The 24,301-nt window shown below is 40.5% G+C and overlaps 2 protein-coding genes across 2 annotated transcripts; one reads left to right on the top strand and one right to left on the bottom strand.

Annotated features, from left to right (window-relative positions):
- NDUFB5 (NADH:ubiquinone oxidoreductase subunit B5) lies at positions 1-12,794 on the bottom strand. The gene is made up of 6 exons (XM_070753676.1): positions 12,560-12,794; positions 10,165-10,250; positions 7,233-7,299; positions 4,265-4,326; positions 2,645-2,751; positions 1-261 (listed from the first exon to the last, which is right to left on the bottom strand). The coding sequence occupies exons 1-6, from the start codon at positions 12,684-12,686 to the stop codon at positions 141-143; spliced, it is 570 nt and encodes a 189-aa protein (XP_070609777.1). The 5' UTR covers positions 12,687-12,794; the 3' UTR covers positions 1-140.
- On the top strand, positions 12,787-24,135 carry MRPL47 (mitochondrial ribosomal protein L47). The gene is made up of 7 exons (XM_070753675.1): positions 12,787-12,974; positions 15,858-16,000; positions 17,829-17,889; positions 19,829-19,925; positions 20,634-20,764; positions 23,165-23,260; positions 23,372-24,135. Exons 1-7 carry the CDS (start codon positions 12,880-12,882, stop codon positions 23,478-23,480), a joined length of 732 nt encoding a protein of 243 aa, XP_070609776.1. The 5' UTR covers positions 12,787-12,879; the 3' UTR covers positions 23,481-24,135.
- The last annotated feature ends 166 nt before the right edge of the window (positions 24,136-24,301 follow it).

The following is a 24,301-nucleotide window of genomic DNA, read 5'->3' as shown; positions in this document are numbered from 1 at the left end:
TTTCAGCTAGTATAAGAACATTTATTTAATTATACGTGTAATTACAATTCTGTGTCTACCCTGGGCAGCACACAATGTGATTTAAGTTAGGTATACATTACGTATTTTAACCGATCTATAGGGATGCCTGCTGGAGAGGCTCAGTAATCAGGTTTTGCTTTAGGATCATAATCAATCTCAGCTGTGCCTGGGGATTCGTGTTGATGCCATGGTCCATCCCCCCTTTTCCGCATCAGACGATCTGCCTGTGCTTCCAATTTCCTGTTAAAGGAAAGAAGAGGAAAGAGAGGGGGGGAAAGAAACCGTGAAGCAATATTTTCTGATATTTAACCACGTGGTTATATTTCAATAGCACAGAAAATGGACTGCGTTTAATTTGACCAGCAGAGATGGAAAACTATATGCTGCTGGATACCTGTGTTCCTTTTATTTTATGTATTTATTTACCGTATTTATTTTATATATTTTGTCAAAACATTATAGGATGGTAGTTTGTATAAACTTAACATTAGAAAAAGTAATGATAAAAGACAATAGGACAGTAGAAAGGGAGAGAGGTCAGTTGTAGATAATCTAAGGTTAAAGGTTTTGGGGTTAGGAGTAGAAACCACAGAGTCAGGTAGTGCATTCCAGGCGTTGATCACTCTATTACTGAAGTCATAATTTTTGCAGTCTAGTTTAGAGCGGTTAACATTTAGTTTAAATCTATTACGTGCTCGTGTGTTGCTGCGGTTGAAGGTGAGGTAGTCATCTCTCCAATCAAATGGATAGTCAATTGGTCTCCGAACGCAATTCAAGGTGTTGGTTATTACCTATAAAGCCTTACATGGCTTAGGACCAGATTATTTACGGGACTGTCTTCTGCCTCACATGTCCCAGCGACCAATTAGGTTGCACAGAGTCGGCCTCCTCCAGGTCCCGTTGGCCAAACAATGGCGTCTGGTGGGACCGCGAGGGAGAGCCTCCTCTGTTGTGGCTCCAGTCCTGTGGAACCAACTTCCCCCAGAGATTCATACTGCCCCCCACTCTGGGGCCTGGGGTCATTGAGCGATGTGTTTTCCGCTCCAGCCACACTAGTTTGTATGAGCGATGACTGTGTGTTGTTTTATTTTATTTATTAACAATGATAAAAACAGCATGTGACAATCCAATAATAAAACAACTAAAAACCCTTATAATAAAACCAAACATACACACAGACATACCGTGCATAACTTGTAATGGCCTAGGGGGAAGGAATATCTCAACTCCCCCATGCCTGCTGGTATAAATGAGTCTTGAGTAGTTTACGAAAGACAGGGAGGGTGGGGGCAATTCTAATCTCCGGGGGGAGTTGGTTCCAGAGGGCTGGGGCCGCCACAGAGAAGGCTCTCCCCCTGGGGCCCGCCAAACGACAAAGGAAAAGGATGACCTGAAGACATGGCTTCATCATCTTGGGATCCAATAACATATAAAATGGCTTTAGTTCTAGCAAAACCAAGTGTGCTCTTCCACATATTTTGCTGCATTGCTTTAACTTTTTACAATACACTGCTTAGAGGCATTTATATGAGATGGGCGGCAGACACATTTACATTTGCCAAACAAGTAAAGCCTTTTCAAATCTTATCACAGCCACTTCAAATGAATGTATAAAAGGGGGGGGGGGGGGGAAGCAGGTAGTTCACAACTTACAAGCATTCGTTCAGTGGCCGTTTTAAATTATGATACTGAAAAAAGTAGCTTATGACTGTTTTTTCACACTTATGACCGTTAGACCCTCCTCCGTGGTCGAGAGATCAAAATTCAGACTCCTGGCAACTGTATTTATGATGGTTGCAGAATCCCAGAGTCATGTGATTCCTCTTTTGCCATCGTCTGACAAGCAGAGTTGATGGGGAATCCAAATTCACTTAACAACCATGTTACTCATTTAACGGTTCACAACTATGGCAAGAAAAGGTCAGAAAAAGGGAGAAAAATTCATTTAACAATTGTCTCGCCTGGCCACAGAAATGTTGTGCTCAATTGTAATAAATTGAGGACTACCTGTATTGTAGGATGATGATATGAATATTCTTTACAGAGAAAGGGAGGGAGGGAGCGAGGGAGGAAGGAAGGAAGGAGAGAGAGAGAGGAAGAGAGAGAGAAAGAAGGAAGGAAGGAAAGAAAGAAAGAAAGGAAAAAGGAAGGAAGGAAGGAGAGAGAGGAAGAGAGAGAGAGAGAGAAGGAAGGAAGGAAGGAAAGAAAGAAAGAAAGAAAGAAAGAAAGAAAGGAAAAAGGAAGGAAGGAAGGAGAGAGAGGAAGAGAGAGAGAGAGGGAAAGAAGGAAGGAAGGAAAGAAAGAAAGTAAGAAAGAAAGGAAAAAGGAAGGAAGGAAGGAAGGAAGGAAGGAGAGTAATATGTGGATGATAGAAAAAGCAAAATATGATATAATATAACATTATAACATAATATAACATTATCATTTAACATTCAATCCTCCCCATATGTATTGTCTTCAGCTTCCAGAGAGAAGGTGTGATTAAAATGCATTTAAAAAGTTAAGTGGTAACTACATAAGCAAAACAGCGCTCAACTCCTAGATCATACCTGAAACAATTGTTCAGCATTTCTGCTGAGAAAACAAAAAAAACCCCTACAGGTAAATTTCTAGTTTCTCTTACCTTAACTTCTTTTTCTCAAATTCAACATATAACCTAGCCATTTCCTTTTCATATTCCTTTTCAGGGGGATGTTGTATGTAACGTGAAATCCACCGACTTATAGGATGCTGGAAGGAAAACCAAAGCAGGCATTAGAAAATAATCATGAACAACTCTATTGTTGCTTACAGAAGGAAACAAACAGGCATCAAGTGATTAGATCGGGGTAGGCAAAGTTGGCTCTTCTATGACTTTGGACTTCAACTCCCAGAATTCCTGAGCCAATCATGCTAGCTCAGGAATTCTGGGAGTTGAAGTCCACATGTCATACAAGAGCCAACTTTACCTACCCCTAGGTTAGACCAAGGTCCCAAAACTTTGAAAAACCAAAGTCTGCAATCTGCCTTCCGTTAACTATACTGCTTTGCAGAACCAGCCCAACGTCAGCTTCCAAATTTTCTTCTGACATTTCTCATATGTCCTATGTCACTATGCAGCGGTGTTGCTAGGTTCTGGGGTTAAATGAAAACAGATTCTCTACAACTTCATTCAGTTGTGAATGCGATTCTTAACAATATCATACATACATATAACAGCATGTTTCTTCGTAATCAATGTAACAAATTGGAGAATAAAAACATGAAGACAATTACAAATACAGTGTTACCTCTACCTACAAAGTTAATTTGTTCCGTGACCAGGTTGTTAAGTAGACAAGTTTATAAGAAGACACAATTTTCCCCCTAGGAATCAATGTAAAATCAAATAATGTGTGCGATTGGAGAAACCACAGGGAAGGTGGAGGCCCTGTTTCCTCCCAGGAGATTCCTAGAGAAGCCCCACGGCGGCTTCTCCCCGCCTTTTCCATCCCTGTTTCCTCCCAGGATATTCCTAGAGAGGCCCTACAGAGGCTTCTCCCCACCTTTTCAGCCCTGTTTCCTCCCAGGAGATTCCTAGAGAGGCCCCACAGAGGCTTCTCCCTGCCTTTTCCGGCCCTGTTTCCTCCCAGGAGATTCCTAGAGAGGCCCCACAGAGGCTTCTCCCCACCTTTTCAGCCCTGTTTCCTCCCAGGAGATTCCTAGAGAGACCCCACAGAGGCTTCTCCCCACCTTTTCAGCCCTGTTTCCTCCCAGGAGATTCCTAGAGAGGCCCCACAGAGGCTTCTCCCTGCCTTTTCCGGCCCTGTTTCCTCCCAGGAGATTCCTAGAGAGGCCCCACAGAGGCTTCTCCCCACCTTTTCGGTCCTGTTTCCTCCCAGGAGATTCCTAGAGCGGCCCTACAGAGGCTTCTCCCTGCCTTTTCCAGTTATAGTTTCACAAGCTCGGGTTTGTAAAGTGGAAAATGGTTCTTGAGAAGAGGCAAAAAAATCTTGAACACCCGGTTCTTATCCAGAAAAGTTTGTAAGTAGAGGCGTTTGTAGATAGAGGTACCACTGTACATTTCAATTTGCCTAATCTTAACTTTCAAGAGCAGGAATCCCCCAAGACTTGTGAACTTCAACTTCCAGAATTCTCCAGCCAGCAAGTTGAAATCCACGAGTCTTAAAGTTGCCAAGTTTGGGGACCCCTGTTCAAGAGCTTTATTCTCCTAAGTCTGACTTACAAAATTCACATTTTTTTTTTCTTCAACCTTTGTACTTACTTTATAATACTCCCAATGTTCTGGAATATAACCTTCTGGGATCTCAGCCAACTCCGCTTGACCTAGGCAGAGACAAAGTTATTGTGTTTCTGTGCAACAGACATATAAAATCATACTGATGGAAGAATACGAAATCAACAATTGTCACCAGTCACAATTTATTGTCAGCCTAACAGGAGGATAATTGCTACATTTGCAATCCTGTTGAAGACACATTTGTACACCAAATTAAATAGTGAATAAACAGCTGTTTTAAAAGGAAACAACAAAAAAGTACTGTACTTTTACACAGCAAGGATTATGCAATACTTTCTTTTGATGTTTTGATTCACATTTTGCATCATGCCAATTATCATCTTTGCGTTATCATTTTAATCCATTTATTTTTTTTTAATGATTCCAAAGAGGGAAACAATGAAAAGGATTTCTAATACATTAAAATGTATTAGATAGCAACAAAGCATGAAACCACTTAACAAGTTTAAAATCATAAACCTCTTTAAATGGGCTGTGGTGGTGCAGTGGTTGGAGTGCAGTACTGCAGGCTACTTCTGCTGATTGCTGGCTGCCAGCAGTTTGGCAGATCAAATCTAACCAGGCTCAAGGTTCCATCCAGTCTAAGTGCTTTTGCTATTACTAAAGCTATGGTGCAAGATAATATTTAATACATTAGTGGATGATAAGATATGTCTAAATTTGGGGCTGGAAACACAAGAATGACAAGATTATCCAAACGAAATGGGAATTTTACAATCAGGATATATCACAATGGGACATAATTAAGAAATAAACTTTAGGCTACAGCATTAAAAAAAGCAGCAAACAAATAAAAAGAGCGCTCTGAACATGCTTCAAGAAAGCGAGGAGCTTTGGATCTTATTAAGCCAAATCTCCTTATAATAAAGAGAGCCGTGAAGATATTACATGATGTAACTTGGGCGTCCTCCTCGATCCACAGCTCACATTAGAGAAACATCTTTCAGCTGTGGCGAGGGGGACGTTTGTCCAGGTTCGCCTGGTGCACCAGTTGCGGCCCTATCTGGATCGGGACTCACTGCTCACAGTCACTCATGCCCTCATCACCTCAAGATTCGACTACTGTAATGCTCTCTACATGGGGCTACCTTTGAAAAGTGTTCGGAAACTTCAGATCGTGCAGAATGCAGCTGCGAGAGCAGTCATGGGCTTCCCAAGGTATGCCCATGTTACACCAACACTCCACAGTCTGCATTGGTTGCCGATCAATTTCTGGTCACAATTCAAAGTGTTGGTTATGACCTATAAAGCCCTTTATGGCATCGGACCAGAATATCTCCGGGACCGCCTTCTGCCGCACGAATCTCAGTGTCCGATTAGTTCCCACAGAGTTGGCCTTCTCCGGGTCCCGTCGACTAAACAATGTTGTTTGGCAGGTCCCAGGGGAAGAGCCTTCTCTGTGGCGGCCCCGACCCTCTGGAACCAGGTCCCACCTGAGATTAGAACTGCCCCCACCCTCCTGGCCTTTCGTAAACTCCTTAAAACCCACCTCTGCCTTCAGGCATGGGGGAACTGAGATAACTTCCCCAGGTCTATATTGTTTATGTATGGTATGTTGTGTGCATGTTTTTTAAATTATGGGTTTTTAGTTTTAATTATTAGATTTGTATTGTACATTGTTTTTTCTATTGCTGTTGTGAGCCGCCCCGAGTCTACGGAGAGGGGCGGCATACAAATTTAATAAATACATAAATAAAATAAATATAGTCCATTATCAATTTCATAAACTGAGAGAAAGTAGAAAATCATCAAGAAACTTCTTCTGAGAGGCTTTTTAAAAAATTCTGTAGCCCAGCCAGCATCAAGCTGGCAAGTAATATATAGCGTTTTAGCTGTAGTTTTGTAATGTATTAGATTTGTTTTGCGCACTTTGTTTCTATATTTATTCTGTGAGCTGCCCCAATTTTTTCGGAGAAGGGTGGCATAAAAATCTAATAAATAATTAATAATAATAATAATAATAATAATAATGAGGACCCAGATTGTGGGGGCAATAGCCTTGTCTGTTAAAAAAACTGCTATTGCTAACATGTTGTAAGCTGCCCTGAGTCTAAGGAGAAGGGTGGCATAAAAATCTAATAAATAATTAATAATAATTAATAATAATAATAATAATAATAATAATAATAAGGACCCAGATTGTGGGGGCAATAGCCTTGTCTGTTAAAAAAAAACTGCTATTGCTAACATGTTGTAAGCTGCCCTGAGTCTAAGGAGAAGGGCGGCATAAAAATCTAATAAATAATTAATAATAATAATAATAATAATAATAATAATAATAATAAGGACCCAGATTGTGGGGGCAATAGCCTTGTCTGTTAAAAAAAACTGCTATTGCTAACATGTTGTAAGCTGCCCTGAGTCTAAGGAGAAGGGCGGCATAAAAATCGAATGAATGAATGAATGAATGAATGAATGAATGAATGAATGAATGAATGAATGAATGAATAAACAAATAAACAAACAAACAAATAAATAAATAATAATAATAATAAAAATAATAATAATTTTAAAAAGACTGAAAATTCTAAAGTTCTAAGGGAATTGATTTCAAGTCCAAGTATCTAGAGGGGACCTAATGACGAAGAATGATTCTTCCCAAAGATGCTTTTTCCAAAAGACATTTAGAATTTCTTGGGGATTTTTTCCCCCCTTTGGAAATATTTCACTATAAATCCTTACATTTTCCACCAATCAGCCTGAATCGAAGAAGCTTCTTGGATGAGAGATGGAACATTTTGAAAGGGAAAAAACAAACAAGAAAGTCCAGTTGCCTTTTGGAAGCAGCAGCTGTGTAACAACCATGAGGTGGACGATTATGATTATAACCAACACAATATCACTGAAACAGCAGTCATTCAGAAATGATACAATTATCTGAAATATTCAGCAGTACAGACCAAAATAGAAGATGCCAAAGTGCAGTACTTACCAATAAAGATATTAGCATAGGCTACAACCATAAGCACCGGGATTCCAGTTAACATAACGTAATATTTCTGTTTAAAAAATGTGGAGAGGGGGAGATAGCAAAGTCAGTACAAAGCTGAATTATTATTTGTGTACTTTTCTTCCACCCTGACAATATCTGCAGAAAATTCTCAGAATTTTCAGGATCACTGAAAGATTAAATGCAATAAATTTTAGGAGCATTTAGAACAGAGGTTCCCAAACCTGGCAACTTTTAAGACTTAGAAACATAGAAACATAGAAGACTGACGGCAGAAAAAGACCCCATGATCCATCTAGTCTGCCCTTATACTATTTTCTGTATTTTATCTTAGGATGGATATATGTTTATCCCAGGCATGTTTAAATTCAGTTACTGTGGATTTATCAACCACGTCTGCTGGAAGTTTGTTCCAAGGATGTACTACTCTTTCAGTAAAATAATATTTTCTCGTGTTGCTTTTGATCTTTCCCCCAACTAACTTCAGATTGTGTCCCCTTGTTCTTGTGTTCACTTTCCTATTAAAAACACTTCCCTCCTGAGCCTTATTTAACCCTTTAACATATTTAAATGTTTCGATCATGTCCCCCCTTTCCCTTCTGTCCTCCAGACCAGTGTTTTTCAACCGGTGTGCCGCGACACACTAGTGTGCCGCGAGATATGGTCAGGTGTGCCGCGAGGCGGCTCGCCCCCCCCCACCCGCTATTGCCCGCCGCCGCTATTGGCAACCGCCCGCGTGCCCCCGACATTGAATATCACCTTCGCCAGCCTCCGCTGAGAAGAACGGAGAGAGAACGAGAGTGAGTGAGTGAGTGAGTGAGAGCAACAGACAGCAAGATAGAGAGAAAGTGAGAAAGAGAGAGAGAGAAAGAGGGGAGAGAAAGAGATAGCAAGAGAGAGAAAGAGTGTGAGAAAGAAAACAAGAGAGAGAGAGAGAGCAAGAGAGAGAAAGTGAGAAAAAGAGAGAAAGAGGGAGGGAGAGAAAGAGAGAGAGAGAAAGAACAAGAGAGAGAGAAAGAAAATAAGAGAGAAAAAGAGATAGCAAGAGAGAGAGAAAGCAAGAGAGACAGATAGGGAGAGGAAAGGAGAGAGAGAAATGAGAACAAAAAGGGGAGAAAAAAAGAGAAATGATTGAGGCAGAGAATGAGAGGAGAGAGAAACAAAAGAGAGAGAGAGGGGTGATTCTTGAAGCATATGGTAAAAAGCACCCAAATAATAAGAAACGCCCCCCAGCCCACACCTGTTTTTGAAAAGAATAAAAGAGAAAGAGAAATAAATAATAAATAAAAGAGAAAAAACCCCAGCCCTCAACTGGTTTTGGAAATGGTTCCAGTATGTATACACACACACACATAAGGGGGGGAGAGAGACAGGGATGGAAAAAGAGGAGAAGTGAGAGGAAAAAGGAATGAGGGAAAAGGAGGAAGAGAGAGAAATGACAAACATGAGAGAGAAAAGGGGGAAAGACAGGAGAAGTACCCAGAAATGAGATATAAATTTGAGTAGGGATGATTGATGATTGACTGTATTTATAAGGGGATGTTACATGGGATTGTATATATGAGGAGGTTATGTATGTATGTATGTATGTATTGATTGATTGATTGATTGATTGATTGATTGATTTGATTTGATTTGATTTGATTTGATTTGTGTCATTTTGGTTGGTGGTGTGCCCCAGGATTTTGTAAATGTAAAAAATGTGCCGCGGCTCAAAAAAGGTTGAAAATCACTGGTCTAGCTAGACTGATGATAAAAATGAAAGCTGTTTCCTCAAGACATCTTCAGCAAAAAGAAATAGTGTATATGTCCTGTAGATAATCTGATTTTAATAAGGCTATTTTAGCTAGGACCTGATTTATTTGTTTCTTTATTGGATTTTCAAAAATAAAACCATCTGAAAACTTATCCCTCAAAATATATTGGGATATTGGTTTTGTGTATGCTTGCGTAAGCCAGTGTTTTTCAACCAGTGTGCCGTGTCACACTAGTGTGCCGCGAGACATGGTCAGGTGTGCCGCGAAGCTCAGAGAGAAAGAAAGCGAGAGAGAAAGAAAGCAAGAGAGAGAGAGAAAGAAAGCAAGAGAGAGAAAGAGCGAGAGAAAGAGAACAAGAGAGAAAGAAAGCAAGAGAGAGAGAAAACAAGAGAAAGAAAGAGCAAGGGAGAGAAAGAAAGCAAGAGAGAGAAAGAGAGGGAGGAAAGGAGAGAAAGAGAAAGACATAGAGGGAGGGAGGGAGGGAGAGAGAGCAAAAAAGAGAGGAAGGAAGAGAAAGAAAGAGGGATGGAGAGAGAGAGAAAGAAAGAGGAAGGAAGGGAGAGAAAGAGGGAGGGAGAAAGAAATTGAAGAGGAGGAAGAGAGAGAGAGAGAATTTTTTTGTCCAAACTTTTTTTAGCCGCCGCCCCCCCTCCCCCCGCTCAATGTGCCCCAGGGTTTTGTAAATGTAAAAAATGTGCCACGGCTCAAAAAAGGTTGAAAATCACTGCTCCAGACTATACAGATTGAGTTAATTAAGTCTTTCCTGATATGTCTTATGCTTAAATCCTTCCACCATTCTTGTAGCCCGTCTTTGGACCCATTCAATTTTGTCAATATCTTTTTGTAGGTGAGGTCTCCTACAAATAATAATAATAATAATAATAATAATAATAATAATAATAATAATACCCACTCCTTCAATCGCTTTCCACAACATTTAATTTTTACTCCCCTATCAATCCACTTGACATCTCAGCCAGTTTTTCAAATCATTCTTAAAGTGATTGCCCAGTATTAGATAGTACTGGAGAAAAGTGGAATAAAGTGAAATGAATCATTCCTGTGATTTGAAAACTGTATTTCTTTTCATGCAGTCTAAAATTAATTTTTTTCCATCTTCCGCTGTAACATTTCCCAGACCCTGTTCCTAAACTTACCAGTAATTTCACAAACCGGTGATCATAAAACCGTGTTGCTCTGATGAATAACATCTTTTTTCCTTCGTGGGCATGGCGCAGTGAAACTGAAAAATTAAATTGGCATCTTAGTACGAGTCAACAGTTACTTCTGCAATCTTTTCAGAAGACAAAAAGCTCTGCAATTGTTGCCTTGTTTTTCAGGATACGTTTCACACACGCAGCTATCCTGCAATAGGAAAAATAAAGGGGGAAACTACCCAATTCTGTATCGCATAACTGAGAAATTATTTTACGATTAGCTTGGTGACACAATAGTGTTTCACAAAGAAACACTTGGTTTCTTTGGTTTGAACGATCATATTAGGGTTAATAGATGTGGGATGCCAACAGATAACCATAAGGTAGTAGCAAAGTTGTAAAGTTTACACCATACAGGTAGTTCTCAACTTATGACCAAACTGAGCCCAAAATTTTTGTTGATGTGAAGACATTTGTTAAATTAACTTTGCACTATTTTATCAGTTGCTGAGGAAAGACTGCAGCTGTTAAGTTAGTAGTATGCTTGTTAAGTGAACCTGGTTCCCCCATTGACTACGCTTGTCAGAAGGTCCCAAAAAGTGATCACTTCACCCTGTGACACTGCAACAGTCATAAATATGAGTCAGTCACTAAACATTTTTTAAAATCACATGACTATGTGGCTATTGCAAGTCGTAAGTGTGAAAAACGGTCAAAAGCCACTTTGTTCAGTGTCGTTGTGTACGTAGATTTGCAAAATAATGGGATAAAGGAATATTCCTGAACTTCGTTTTATGACTTATCTCAGGGTTACTGTGAACTTGTGTGGATGCATCAATGCAGTGCATGTTGTCTCAGCTTGTAGAGCCGTTGTAATTTTAAAACAGTCACTAAGTGAACTGTTGCAAATCAATAACTACTTGTACTTTTTTGCTGGCATCTAGAGCCGTCTTTCTTTAGTCAATTTGAATGTCAGTTTTCTTAAGTCAGAATATGCATTTTTAAAAAAGGAACAGTGCCAGGAACATCAGCTCCCTATAATTTTCATAATTTTGTATTTTGTATTGATTTTATCGGTAAGCCTTCTTGACTCCAATGGAGAAGGGTGGTCTAGAAATCCAAATAAATAGATAAATAATCTTAAACACAGCTTGGAAAGAAAATGCATTTGGCCAGAGGCTTTTTGACGAGGTCTCAGGGAGCTCAGTCTACCTCACAAGGCTGTTTTCAGGAAAAATTAGCAGCTCCTGAAGGAGAGGCGGGCAGAAATATAGCATAATACAGTTGATACAGTTCTACAGAGGAATCACTGAGTCTGTCATCTGCACCTCTATAACTGTCTGACTTGGTTCTGCAACCCAACAAGACCAACACAGACTTCAGAGGATAATCAGAACTGCAGAAAAAAACTATTACTGCCAACCTGCCTTTCATGGAGGACCTGTATAATGCATGAGTCAAAAAGAGGGCTGTGAAAATATTTATGGACTCCTCCCATCCTGGACATAAACCGTTTCAACCTTGCTATAGAGTACTGGACACCAAGACAACTAGACACAAGAACATTTTTTTCCCCAAACACCATCATTCTGCTAAACAAATAATTCCCTCATTACTGTCAAACTATTTACTAAGTCTGCACTACTATTACTACTAGCTTTTTCTCCTCCTTCCTATCATCCATTTTCTCTCACTTGTGACTACACGACTGTAACTTGTTGCTTGTATCCTTAAGATTTATATTAATATTGAGTGTTTACTGATTGCTTATTTGACCCCTATGACAATCATTAAATGTTGTACCTCATGATTCTTGACAAATCTATATTTTCTTTTATAGAATAGAATAGAATAGAATAGAATAGAATTTTATTGGCCACGTGTGATTGGACACACAAGGAATTTGTCTTGGTGCATATGCTCTCAGCGTACATAAAAGAAAAAGATACATTTGTCAAGAATCATGTGGTACAACACTTAATGATTGTCATAGGGGTCAATTAAGCAATGAAGAAACAATCAATATAAATAAAACTCTTTGGATACAAGCAACCAGTTACAGTCATATAGTCCTAAGTGGGAGGAAAAGGATGATATGTACACTGAGAGCATCTGCACCAAAGAGAAATTCCTTGTGTGTCCAATCACACTTGACCAATAAAGAATTCTATTCTATTCTATTCTATTGGCTCAAACTCTCACTTTCGTCCCTCAGGTTGTGGTTAATACCGCTCCCCCGTTTTCAATCCTATTGCACCCCAGGCAGAAACTAAACAGGTGAAGCTCCTGCAGGCAAGAAGCCACCTTCAGCATGCTTCCCAGCTCTGTCCGCTTCCAAGGTCAATTGGCCTGGAAGTCTCCAAGCATCTCTTGCCCCACCTAATCCCGTCCCTACCGATCACTCCGGAGCGACTGGCACTCAGGCCTAGCAATGCAGCCCGCCCGAGTCCCGAGGACAAGGCCAGCGGCTGCCGGAGTCCGGACCGGACCGCCATTCGCCAGAGGAGACTCATGGCCGCCATCTCTGGTTCGGGCAAAGCCGCCGGCGCCCGAAGCTCGCAGTCGTGCTTTCACAGCGAACGCTCAGTGATGAAGTCGCGCTGTCGCCATCTTGCTACCGGGCGGCGGGGAAAGTACCACCGACAAGGAATTGCTTAGAGCGCCTCCGTCGAATTTGCCCAGGAAAGGGATTGTGGGAAGACGGCGGAGGCGGTCATGGCGCTGACGGCGGTTTGCCAACGGTTATCCACGGTGCTTCGGGTGACCGGCGGCGCGAGCCGAGGCGCTGCGGCGGCGGCTTCGGCTTCCAGGTGGGGGGATCCTGTCGAGCCGGGGGGGGGGGACGGAGAGACGGGGCTGCAAATTGGCTTTTGAGGCCTTCGCAGGAGAAACTTTTCTTGCGAATGGTGGCGAAGAGGGAAGCCTCTCCTGGCAAGGACATGCATTTTGGGGAAAGTGCATATAAAAGGATTGAAGCCTTCTCTGGAAAACAGAATAGAATAAAGCTGGAAGGAACCTTGGAGGTCTTCTAGTTCAGCCTCCTTGGTCAAGCAGGAGAACCTTATATCATTGCAGACAAATAGCTGTCCAGGTTCTTCAAAACCTCCAGCGATGGAGCACCCATAACTTCTAGTGGCAAACTGTTCCACTGGTTAATGGTCCTCACTGTTAGGAAATGGCTTCTTAATTCCAGGTTGCTTCACTCTTTGATTTATTATTATTATTATTAATATTATTAATATTATTATTATTAACAGAAGACCAGAATTCAGTTGCATTTATTTTGTTACTTTATTAAGGGGGCGGGAGGTAAACGGGTTAGGACGGGGTAGGCAAAGTGGGCTCTTCCATGACATGTGGACTTCAACTCCCAGAATTCCAGAGCTAGCATGATGGGCTCAGGAATTCTGGGAGTTGAAGTCCACAAGTCATAGAAGAGCCCACTTTGCCTACCCCTGGGTTAGGAGATTGTTTAATCTTGCTGTTCTGTTCGTATTTACTATACTCTTGTGCAGGGAGAAGCAAAGTGGGCTCTTCTATGACATGTGGACTTCAACTCTCAGAATTCCTGAGCTAGCATGATGGGCTCAGGAATTCTGGGAGTTGAAGTCCACAAGTCATAGAAGAGCCCATTTTGCCTACACCTGGGTTAGGAGATTGTTTAATCTTGCTATCCTGTTCGCATTTACTATACTCTTGTGCAAGGAGAGGCAAAGTGGGCTCTTCTATGACATGTGGACTTCAACTCCCAGAATTCTTGAGCTAGCATAATTGAGTCAGGAATTGTGGGAATAGAAGTCCACAAGTCATAGAAGAGCCAACTTTGCCTACCCCTGCTCTTGTGTAATGAAATATAACAATCAGTGTGTAGCAAAAAGGGGGAAAAAACCACACTCATAGTAAGAACCCCTCAAATGAGGAAAAGTTAATCACAAGTTTGAGATCCACGTGACAAATAATCTACAGGGTCTCAAATTTCATTTCGGGTCATATTGACCCGAGCAGAACAGCAAGATTAAACTAGTGAGATGCCTTTGAAATTCATCTCCCCTTCTGTGCAGATAAATTCAATGATTTACAAACCAATGTCATTGGGATACTTGAACTGATAGTTTCCAGGCAATGTAATAGTCACTTATTTTTTTGTCACGTGGGAAGGACAACTCACGTGGAAAGGGAAGTTGTTCTCCCTTAGTTCTTTCCCCCATTGCCCTTCGTTCTTGGAATTGCACATGACGGTTCTCTGGGAATTAATTTCCATCCGTTGTTTCTTGTCTTGCCTTCAGGTGCTTCTTGGTGGCAGCCCCTCAAATCCTGGAATGCTGTTATCATGTTCCAGGGATGGGTTGCTACCGGTGCAGTAGGTGACTACGCACCCAGTAGTGGCCGCCAGATTGTGCAATTTGCGTGCAACCGCTCCAATGCCAGTCCTATAGGGGCTGCCATTTTTTTCTTCATTTTTTCATATTTTTTACTTCATGCACATGCATGACAACTGAAGCTGCACACCGGTAGCAGCTGATAATAGCAATCTGTTCCTGTCATGTCCCCTCTAGTCCTTTTCTCTCTCTCTCTCTCTCTCTCTCTATCTGTCTCTCTCTATCTATCTATCTATCTATCATTCATTCATTCATCATATCTATCTATCTATCTATCTTTCATTCATCATATCTATCTATAATTCATTCATTCATCATATCTATCTATCTATCTATCTAACTATCTAACTATCTTTCATTCATCATATCTATCTATCTATCTAATTTATTTGTTTATTTCAGGGTGTTCAGCAAGCCTAGAAAACAGGAAAACAGGGAAATCGGCAATTTGGGAAATACAGTGGTACCTCTGCTTAAGAATTTAATTCGTTCCATGACCAGGTTCTTAAGTAGAAACGTTCCTAAGAAGAAGCAATTTTTCCCATAGGAATCAATGTAAAACCAAATAATTCATGCAATCCCATTAGGAAAGAAATAAAAGCCGGAATTTGGGTGGGAGGAGGAGGACAGTCGCTGCCGAAGGAAGAAGGTGAGGTGAGGGGAATCAAAAAAATCCAAAACTTTAAGGCTTAAAAAAAATAAGAGGGACTCTGAAGCAGTGAGGAGGAGGTTTAGGTAGTCCTCGACTTAAAACCATTAGTAAGCATTCAAATTTGCAATGGCACTGAAAAAAGTGACTTATAGCTCTTTTTTTACACTTACAACTGTTGGAGAATCCCCATGGTCACGTGATCAGAATTCAGGCATTTGGCAACTGGTTCATGTGTCTGGGAATTATGTGATCACTTTTTGCGACCTGAGAAGCAGAGTCAATGGAGAACTCAAATTCACTTTACAGTGTTACTAACTTAAAAACTGATGTGGTTCACTTAACAAGGTGTGCAGGAAAGGATTTGAAATGGGGCAAAAATCACTTAATATCTGTCTCACTTTGCGACAGAAATTTTCAGTAGTCGGGTTGAGAACAACCTATAAAACCTGAATATTTACTTTTTTTAAGTAGAGAATTATTTTTAGCCAAATGACTGACAATAATGCCACTGTTGCTTCTGAAACTAGATACAGTATTTTATCAAAAGGAATGTTTTAAATGTACAAGTTTAAGAGGGAAAAACTCTTCTGGAACCACATCTGATTTTTCAATATACTTAAAATGTTGTTAAACAATTTGGACCTTTTGTTGTTGTTGTTTAGAGGACTCATTGGTGATTGGCCAAAAAAATCTGCAGGAGTGAAGATTTGTCCCCGTTCTGTGTTGTTACATACGTCAGTGTCTCGAAATGGGTTGGAGGAATTTTTTGATGACCCTAAAAACTGGGGAAAGGAGGTTAAATCAGGTAAGATACTCTTGTAAATAAGAGAAGGTAGTATATTCAGCAACAGTGTATTTTTAATCTCAATTTGTAAAAATTATTGCTCATGGAATCCATTTTTTTTCAAAAGTGGATATTTCAGCCATTAGTCGGTCAGACTTACGTCTTTAAATAAAAATAAAAGAAATTGATTTCAACTATTTTTATCGTCTGTTTTGGATTTACTTATGCATGAGTAAAAATATTCTAAGTTGTCCTAAATAATTTCATTGCCTTTTTCCTAACTTTAATATGCTTTCCATTTTTTAAAGTTGCCCTGCATGCAAAAAACATGTTACAAATGATTTTTGTTAATTTGTTTTGAGTGACTCTAGCGAAATCTGCAGTTTGCAGTGATCAATGGGTAGCTCCATGTGCCAGAAAACAAGGCTACCTTTTAAAATAATCAGTGATCCCAAGCCTTAAATATATATTGTTTGGCTGCCAATGCCTAAGTGGATTCTGAGAGAGGGTTTTGTACATCATCCTAAAATTCATAATGGGGGGAAAGTGTTGTGCTGCTTTTTAAGAAAAATCCAGGGAAGCTGATAATAGGTTGACTTTTAAAATATCAAGAATAGAATAGAATAGAATAGAATTTTTTATTGGCCAAGTGTGATTGGACACACAAGAATTTGTCTTGCTGCATATGCTCTCAGCGTACATAAAATAAAATATACATTTGTCAAGAATCATGTGGTACGACACCTAATGATTGTCATAGGGGTCAAATAAGCAATGAAGAAGCAATATTAATAAAAATCTTAGGATATAAGCAACAAGTTACAGTCATACAGTCAACATGGGAGGAAATGGATGATAGGAATGATGAGAAAAACTAGTAGAATAGAAGTGCAGATTTAGTAGAAAGTCTGACAGTGTTGAGGGAATTATTTGTTTAGTAGAGTGATGGCATTCGGAAAAAACCTGTTCTTGTGTCTAGTTGTACAGAATAATCTGTTGAGATTCTTGTTATCCAGGTGATGGTTGCCCCAAAGGTGCTTTTTCAAGTCCAGTTGCCTCCTGAAAGAGCAGCTTTGGGACAGGGGTGGGCTGCTGTCCGAATGGGGGGGCATGCAGTGGGGTAGCGAAAATGGAGCTCCACCCCAGAGCACCCAATTTGCACAGAAAGATGTTGAAAGAAAATGCAGGACATCCTGCATAAGCCACACCCACAGTGTGGTAGTAAAAATTTTGGTAGCCTTTCACTGCTTTGGGATAATATGGAATAATTAAATAAAACAACAGAAAAGCAGCAAACTGAAAAGAATCCTCTATTTAGCAGAATAAGAGATATAAAATATAAGTAGTATTTGTTGGTATGTCTCGGTATAGCTAGGCTATGAGACCTTTGACATACACTGAGTAGAGAATTTTAACAGAATGTGGATGTGTAGTAAACCCAAAGAAAAAGACACAGACTTAATTATGCTGAATAAGTACTATTTACATATATACAAAACAGAAACATAACAAGCACTAAGCAAATACACTCCCCCCTCAAGGCAAAGCAAAAGTGAATAAGCGATAAAGCATCATTGAGGGAAGTAGTACTGGCGCCCTCTTATGGCGAACCAGCTCAAAATATTTAAAGTGATAGTACAAGAGACTACAAAAGGTAGTTTACAATGGCAAACCCTAACAACCATGTACCTTGTACTAACAGTATTGGACTCTAGATTTCAGGATATACAACTTTTAAAAGAAAACCTTTTGAGTAGCTACAAAAATACTAGCTATTTCCACTTAATTAGCACAGAGTAAAAATTAGTGTAGCCTTAAGATGATTTACTTTGCTTTGTGGCTTCCACAGGAGATTCCTGGACTGTGGAACAACTTCGAGGCAAAAGCAGCGATGATTTGCATAAGCTTTGGTGAGTGTTTCTTTGTATGATTTAAGAGGCCTTCATTCCTTGTGACAAGCTTACCCATTTCAAAAATATGTATTTGATTTCATTTGTAACCACAAATCGCAGCGACCGATTAGGTCCCACAGAGTTGGCCTTCTTGGGGTCCCATCGACGAAACAATGTCGTCTGGCAGGACCCAGAGGAAGAGCCTTCTCTGTGGCGGCCCCGGCCCCCTGGAATCAGCTCCCCCCGGGTCCTGCCAGACAACATTGTTTATTCGACAGGACACGGAGAAGGCCAACTCTGTGGGACCTAATCGGCCACTGGGATTCATGCAGCAGAAGGTGGTCCCCTAGGATGAAATGTCGTTCAAGTCCACACTTAGCCTACAAAAGTGACCAGTTGACTGAATGACCATTGCCTCGCAGGCCAACCAATATCATCAGATTGCTACAGGAAAAATTTGAAGGAGGAGGAATTACGTATGTTGGCTTGATCTCCTAAAGTCACAGCATAATTTAAATATAACAATAAAGGTTATTAGTGTGGCTGGGATTTTATGCAGGTTTTGTCACAAATGATAAGGAACAGAAGGGCATATAGAAGAAGGTTTCAGAGTTGGTAATACAGGTAATCTTTGACTTGCAACCTTTCATTTAATGACACTTCGAAGTTATAATGGCACTGACAAAAAGTAACTTATGACTGTTTTTCATACTTACACCCCTCGCAGCATCCGGAGGGTGGTAATCAAAAACTGGACACGTGGCAGCTGTTTCATATATATTTATTATTATTATTATTATTATTATTATTATTATTATTATTATTATTATTATTATTAATTAGATTTGTATGCCGCCCCTCTCCAAAGACTCGGGGCGGCTCACAACAGTAATACAAAAAACAATAATGGTGGTTGCAATGTCCTGGAGCAGGGTGGATTTGATTTAAATCAACTCGATTTAAAACCATAATTTAAATCCTGATTTAAGTCACTAGTAAAAAGGCTTGATTTAAATCAATTCGGTTTACAGTAGATCCTAATTTTTCAAGAGCGACTGTCATCTCTGTCCCACAGTGGCTCCTCCTCTGACCCACTGTTGTCTCACTTTAATGCAGGGGTAGGGAATGTTGGCTCTTCTATGACTAGCTGTTCTCCATCAAGGTTGACTCAGCTTTCCAACCTTCTGAGCTCAGTAAAATGCCCCAGATTGTTGAGAGTAAATATGTTGACTCTGTAAACCACTTAGAAAAGGCTGCAAAAGGACTGTGAAGCTATGTAAGTCTAAATGCTATTGATTGATTGATTGATTGATTGATTGATTGATTGATTGGATTTGTATGCCGCCCCTCTCCGGAGACTCGAGGTGGCTAACAGCAACAATAAAACAGTGTACAATAATAAACTGATACTAAAAATGATTAAAAACCCATTAATATAAAAACCAAACATACATATATACATACCGTGCATAGAATTGTAAAGGCCTAGGGGGGAAGAGGATCTCAGTTCCTCCATGCCTGATGGCAGAGGTGGGTTTTAAGTAGCTTACGAAAGGCAAGGAGGGTGGGGGCAATTCTAATCTCTGGGGGGAGTTGGTTCCAGAGGGCCGGGGCCACCACAGAGAAGCCTCTTCCCCTAGGTCCCGCCAAGCGACATCGTTTAGTTGACGGGACCTGGAGAAGATCCATTGCTATTGCTATTGAAAATATGAAGAATAGTATCCATTGTATAACTCAATCAAAAAATGGGGTCCACAATGATGGAAAGAACAAAAACATTTTTTCAACAGGGATATTTGTGTGTTTCAAGTATCCAAAGTATAGTCTAGTATTTAATTCTTATAAGTTTTAACAACTTAATATGTTTCCCATCCTAAATCTATCTCCCATTTCTTATTGAGAATCATTATCCTGTCTAACAATGTCTTGCAACTTGCTAATAGATTCTCTTTCTCAGGTACGTCCTGTTAAAAGAGCGAAATATGCTTTTAACAGTAGAGCAAGAAGCAAAACGGCAGCTTCAGAAAATGCCAAGCCCAGAAAGATTGGAAAAGGTAAATTAGAGTCGAGAATGTCAGTGGCAATTACATGTTCTTTGTTAAAGATAGAGTGTTAATACACAAGGCTGTTCATGTGATTTAGTATAAGGAAGCTTTTAAATGTTCTTACTTCCAAGAAGTCTTTTTGATCGGTTAATTTGCCTTGAGGTTTGTCATGAGTTCTGATTCTATGGAACTTGCCAGCCAATGGAGAAGATATTTCTGGTTATCTGGTTCTCTAAAGCAGTGTTTCCCAACCTTGGCAACTTGAAGGTATCTGGACTTCAACTCCCAGAATTCCCCAGCCAGCGAATGCTGGCTGGGGAATTCTGGGAGTTGAAGTCCAGATACCTTCAAGTTGCCAAGGTTGGGAAACACTGCTCTAAAGAACCTGCAAGTCATACAGAGACTATTAATTCCTCAGCTGCTCCTTGCTAAAAACATCTGATCCAGGCAGAGAGCTAGGTTCAAAATACAGATTAACAGAATAACAGGAATCTTAGAGGTCGTCTTGGAAGACCTTATACTATTCCAGGTAAACAACTGTCCAGTCTCCAATGGTAGAACATCTACAATATCCAATTGTAGAACATTGCCAACTTCTGAAAACAAGTCCCAAAGGTGCTTTTTCAGGAGGCAACTGGACTTTTTTTTTGTTTTTTCTTTTGAAGAAAGTAAGTTCCACCTGTGGAACACCCCACTTCTGCTTTATATATCTCTTAGGTTATAAAATCCATGGAAAGAATGGACCAGGTCATTCAGGAACGGGAAGATGCTTTGCGACTTTTGCAGACTGGCCAAGAGAAGGAATGGCCGGGCGAATGGAGATACGATTTCCTTGGGCGTATTATTTGGTAAACTGGCACATTAGATCTGTGGTGTGTTCAGGAAATATTGAATAAACACTACGTCTTATGTAATAATAACTTCCAGGTTCATTGAAAGAAGTAACCATGTAGGAAAATGTTCAACTGGGTTGTGGTAAGCACTAAACATGGGGTGAGGTATCATCAATATGCAGATGATGCCCAGCTTTACATCTCCACCCCTTGTCCAGTCAGTGAAGCAGTAGAAGTGATGTGCTGGTGCCTGGAGGCTGTTGGGGTCTGGATGGGTGTCAACAGACTCAAACTCAACCCGGATAAGACGGAGTGGCTGTGGGTTTTGCCTCCCAAGGACAATCCCATCTGTCCGTCCATCACCCTGGGGGGGGAATTGTTGACCCCCTCGGAGAGGGTCCACAACTTGGGCGTCCTCCTCGATCCATAGCTCACATTAGAGAACCATCTTTCAGCTGTGGCGAGGGGGGCGTTTGCCCAGGTTCGCCTGGTGCACCAGTTGCGGCCCTATTTGGACCGGGACTCATTGCTCACAGTCACTCATGCCCTCATCACCTCGAGGTTCGACTACTGTAATGCTCTCTACATGGGGCTACCTTTGAAAAGTGTTCGGAAACTTCGGATCCTGCAGAATGCAGCTGCGAGAGCAATCATGGGCTTCCCTAAATATGCCCATGTCACAACACTCCGCAGTCTACATTGGTTGCCAATCCGTTTCCGGTCACAATTCAAAGTGTTGGTTATGACCTATAAAGCCCTTCATGTGACCGGACCAGATTATCTCCAGGACCACCTTCTGCCGCACGAATCCCAGCGACCAGTTAGGTCCCACAGAGTTGGCCTTCTCTGAGTCCCGTCAACTAAACAATGTCGTTTGGCAGGACCCAGGGGAAGAGCCTTCTCTGTGGCGGCCCCGGCCCTCTGGAACCAACTCCCCCCCAGGGATTAGAATAGCCCCCACCCTCTTTGCATTTCATAAGCTCCTTAAAACCCACCTCTGCCGTCAGGCATGGGGGAACTGAGATATTCTTTCCCCCTAGGCCTCTACAATTTATGCATGGTATGTTTGTATGTATGTTTGGTTTTATAATAAGGGTTTTTTAGTTGTTTTAGTATTGGATTGTTACATGCTGTTTTTATCACTGTTGTTAGCCGCCCCGAGTCCACGGAGAGGGGTGGCATACAAATAAATAAATAAATAAACAGCGAGGACACACATGTAGGAATTGCAACAAACATGCACCCCGAAGCACTGCTCTTTATGGTTAAATTTGGCAGACCTAATGATATCTTCTCGGTCAGATTATGCATGAACTGAGAGAACCAATGGTAACAAGGTCAGCCAATGAATAGGCATAGCAACTAAGTCAACCATTGGGAGCTAAACGCATCTGAGTCTGTGCAGAGAATCGAAACTGAAGTTACAAGGCTGGGTGTGGCTCAGCCCACTCTCAATTCTCTGTCCACGCTGAACTCTGCTGGAAATGAAACTGCTTGTAACTTGCTGCATTGAAGAAATAATGTATTTGTGGTACTGTGCGTGTGTTGTGAGTTCTGTTTTTTTCCCCGTATAATATTTTGAGTGACTTTACGACATATTGGCGAAATCATAGTCTCCATCTTCAGGCTGAAGTTATTGGCTTCTGCTACTATGTGTATGGTATATGTGGCAAATGTGATTTCGCCAAAACGTTGCAAAGACAATCAAACTCATAACAATGTACGTATACCGGTAAAAATCTATGATGTCTCTGTGTTTATAAAAAAGTTAATGAATCCAGCTGAATCAATTATCTGTGTGTGCTTCTGGTTTTGATTTCTGCAACAAATACTGACATTTTTTTCACATTTTCAGGAATAGTCCCCAATCTTTTGGGCATTAGGGATCAGTTCCATGGAAAATTATTTTTCCATGACTGGAGATGGGAGGTGGGGTTTCCATGCGCTATCTAGAGCCTGTGCATGCATATAGGACGTTTTACTCACATGCACAGACTGGTTCCTAATGGGCCACAGGTCGGTACTCGTCCGCAGCCTGTGTGTTGGCGACCTCTGTTCCAGAGGTTTTTTTAATATATAAGAAATCCACAATCCATTCAGTCTTCATAGCGATATTTTGAGAAACAAATATGGTAATGATCGTATATTTTTCAGAACATTTTTTTGTGCTTCTGATTATAAGCCAATGAATTCAAGCAGTTTCAAATAAAACCAGCAATGTACAGCAGCCGGGACATTGTGGGAGTTGAAGTCCAAACATCTTAAAAAGCTAGAGGATGATTTATTTCGTATTGGCAGAAAGTTAGAACATAGAAGTAGAAAACATTGTAGGTAAAATCTTTCTGCAAATGCCTTTCTTCCAACATGGACCATTGCTTTTGTCCTCAATACTTTCCCCGTTTCTGTTGTTGGTAGGTATACTTTCAGAGAATGGCCAATTCCCTGGTACCTGAACGCTAGGCACAAGAGGAAGCGATTCTATTACCTGTCAAATGTCAAGCCTTTTCTAAGGTAATAGCATGCTTTAAAATGTCAACGTTATTATCTTCTATTGTCTTTATATTGGAGAGAAATAGCTCTTCCACTCCGCACTAACTTCTGGCGGTCAATTTCATCCCACAGACTTAGATATGAGAAACACTTGCGCACGAGATACAAGGAGGCTGCGGCAAAGAGAAGGAGAGAGAAAGGTTTACAGGGAAAAAGTCCAGCTGCAGAATCTCAAAGTTAACACGGACGGAATTGAAAGCGTTTGATGTTTGAGGAGACTAGAGCAAGTAACAAGAGGGCTGCTGTAAGTGAAAATATGATTCAAATGTTTTGACTTTGGTCATTACTTATGAATGGAAACTAAGGTGGGAAATATTATGTAAGTTCAGAAAGCAGCTTATTTTTTTCTATTACCAAAATAAAAAGTTCTCTGTACCTTCTGTGATTTTTTTCCCCCATTTATATTTGAGCCTCCAGTCCAGTGTAAAAATCTTGAGTTGTTTTATAAATGTCACCTGCAACCGAAAGGACTAGATATTGTCTGCAATTCTCTGACTAGAGTAGGAATATCCAATGGCAACTTGTAGATTTCAATTTACAAAATTCTGGGTGTTAAAGTCCCCAAATCTTAAAGTTGCCAAGATGGAACACCCTTGGACCAGATCCTTAAACAAAATAGAATATAAACTAAACAAGGAAGTAACCAATAGGAAACATCAGGTGTGAGAAAGCACAAGGCTGAAAAAGCCTTGGATGGAGTTCACCAAAGACCCTTAAAGAAGGCTGCATACAAAATGATGTAAGGGTGTATTACAAAAGTTGATGGAAAATTGAGGCATTTTGTGAATGGTGTTGATGTAAACAAGTAAATTAATTAAATATCTTACCTGAAGAGATTATTTATTTCCTATTTTCTATTTCCTTTCAGTATTCTGTAAATTATTAGAGGTACAGTGGTCCCTCGATTTTCGCAGGTTCGAACTTCGCGAAACGGCTATACCACGGTTTTTCAAAAATATTAATTAAAATATACTTTGCGAGTTTTTTCCCTATACCACGGTT

This window comes from Erythrolamprus reginae, chromosome 5, assembly GCF_031021105.1.
Source record: "Erythrolamprus reginae isolate rEryReg1 chromosome 5, rEryReg1.hap1, whole genome shotgun sequence".
In the NCBI taxonomy this organism is placed as follows: Eukaryota; Metazoa; Chordata; class Lepidosauria; order Squamata; family Dipsadidae; genus Erythrolamprus; species Erythrolamprus reginae.
Note: the sequence above shows the minus strand (reverse complement) of the source record. Positions and strands in the feature narration are given on the sequence as shown.

Coding starts and splice junctions, on each gene's coding strand:
- NDUFB5 (XM_070753676.1), bottom strand. CDS start 12,686: ATGGCGGCCATGAGTCTCCTCTGGCGAATGGCGGTCCGGTCCGGACTC. Junction 10,251..12,559: donor CAGTCGCTCCGGAGTGATCG/GTAGGGACGGGA, acceptor TTAATTTTTCAG/TTTCACTGCGCCATGCCCAC. Junction 2,752..4,264: donor AACATTGGGAGTATTATAAA/GTAAGTACAAAG, acceptor TTTTCCTTCCAG/CATCCTATAAGTCGGTGGAT.
- MRPL47 (XM_070753675.1), top strand. CDS start 12,880: ATGGCGCTGACGGCGGTTTGCCAACGGTTATCCACGGTGCTTCGGGTG. Junction 16,001..17,828: donor GGGAAAGGAGGTTAAATCAG/GTAAGATACTCT, acceptor TGGCTTCCACAG/GAGATTCCTGGACTGTGGAA. Junction 19,926..20,633: donor GCCCAGAAAGATTGGAAAAG/GTAAATTAGAGT, acceptor TATATCTCTTAG/GTTATAAAATCCATGGAAAG.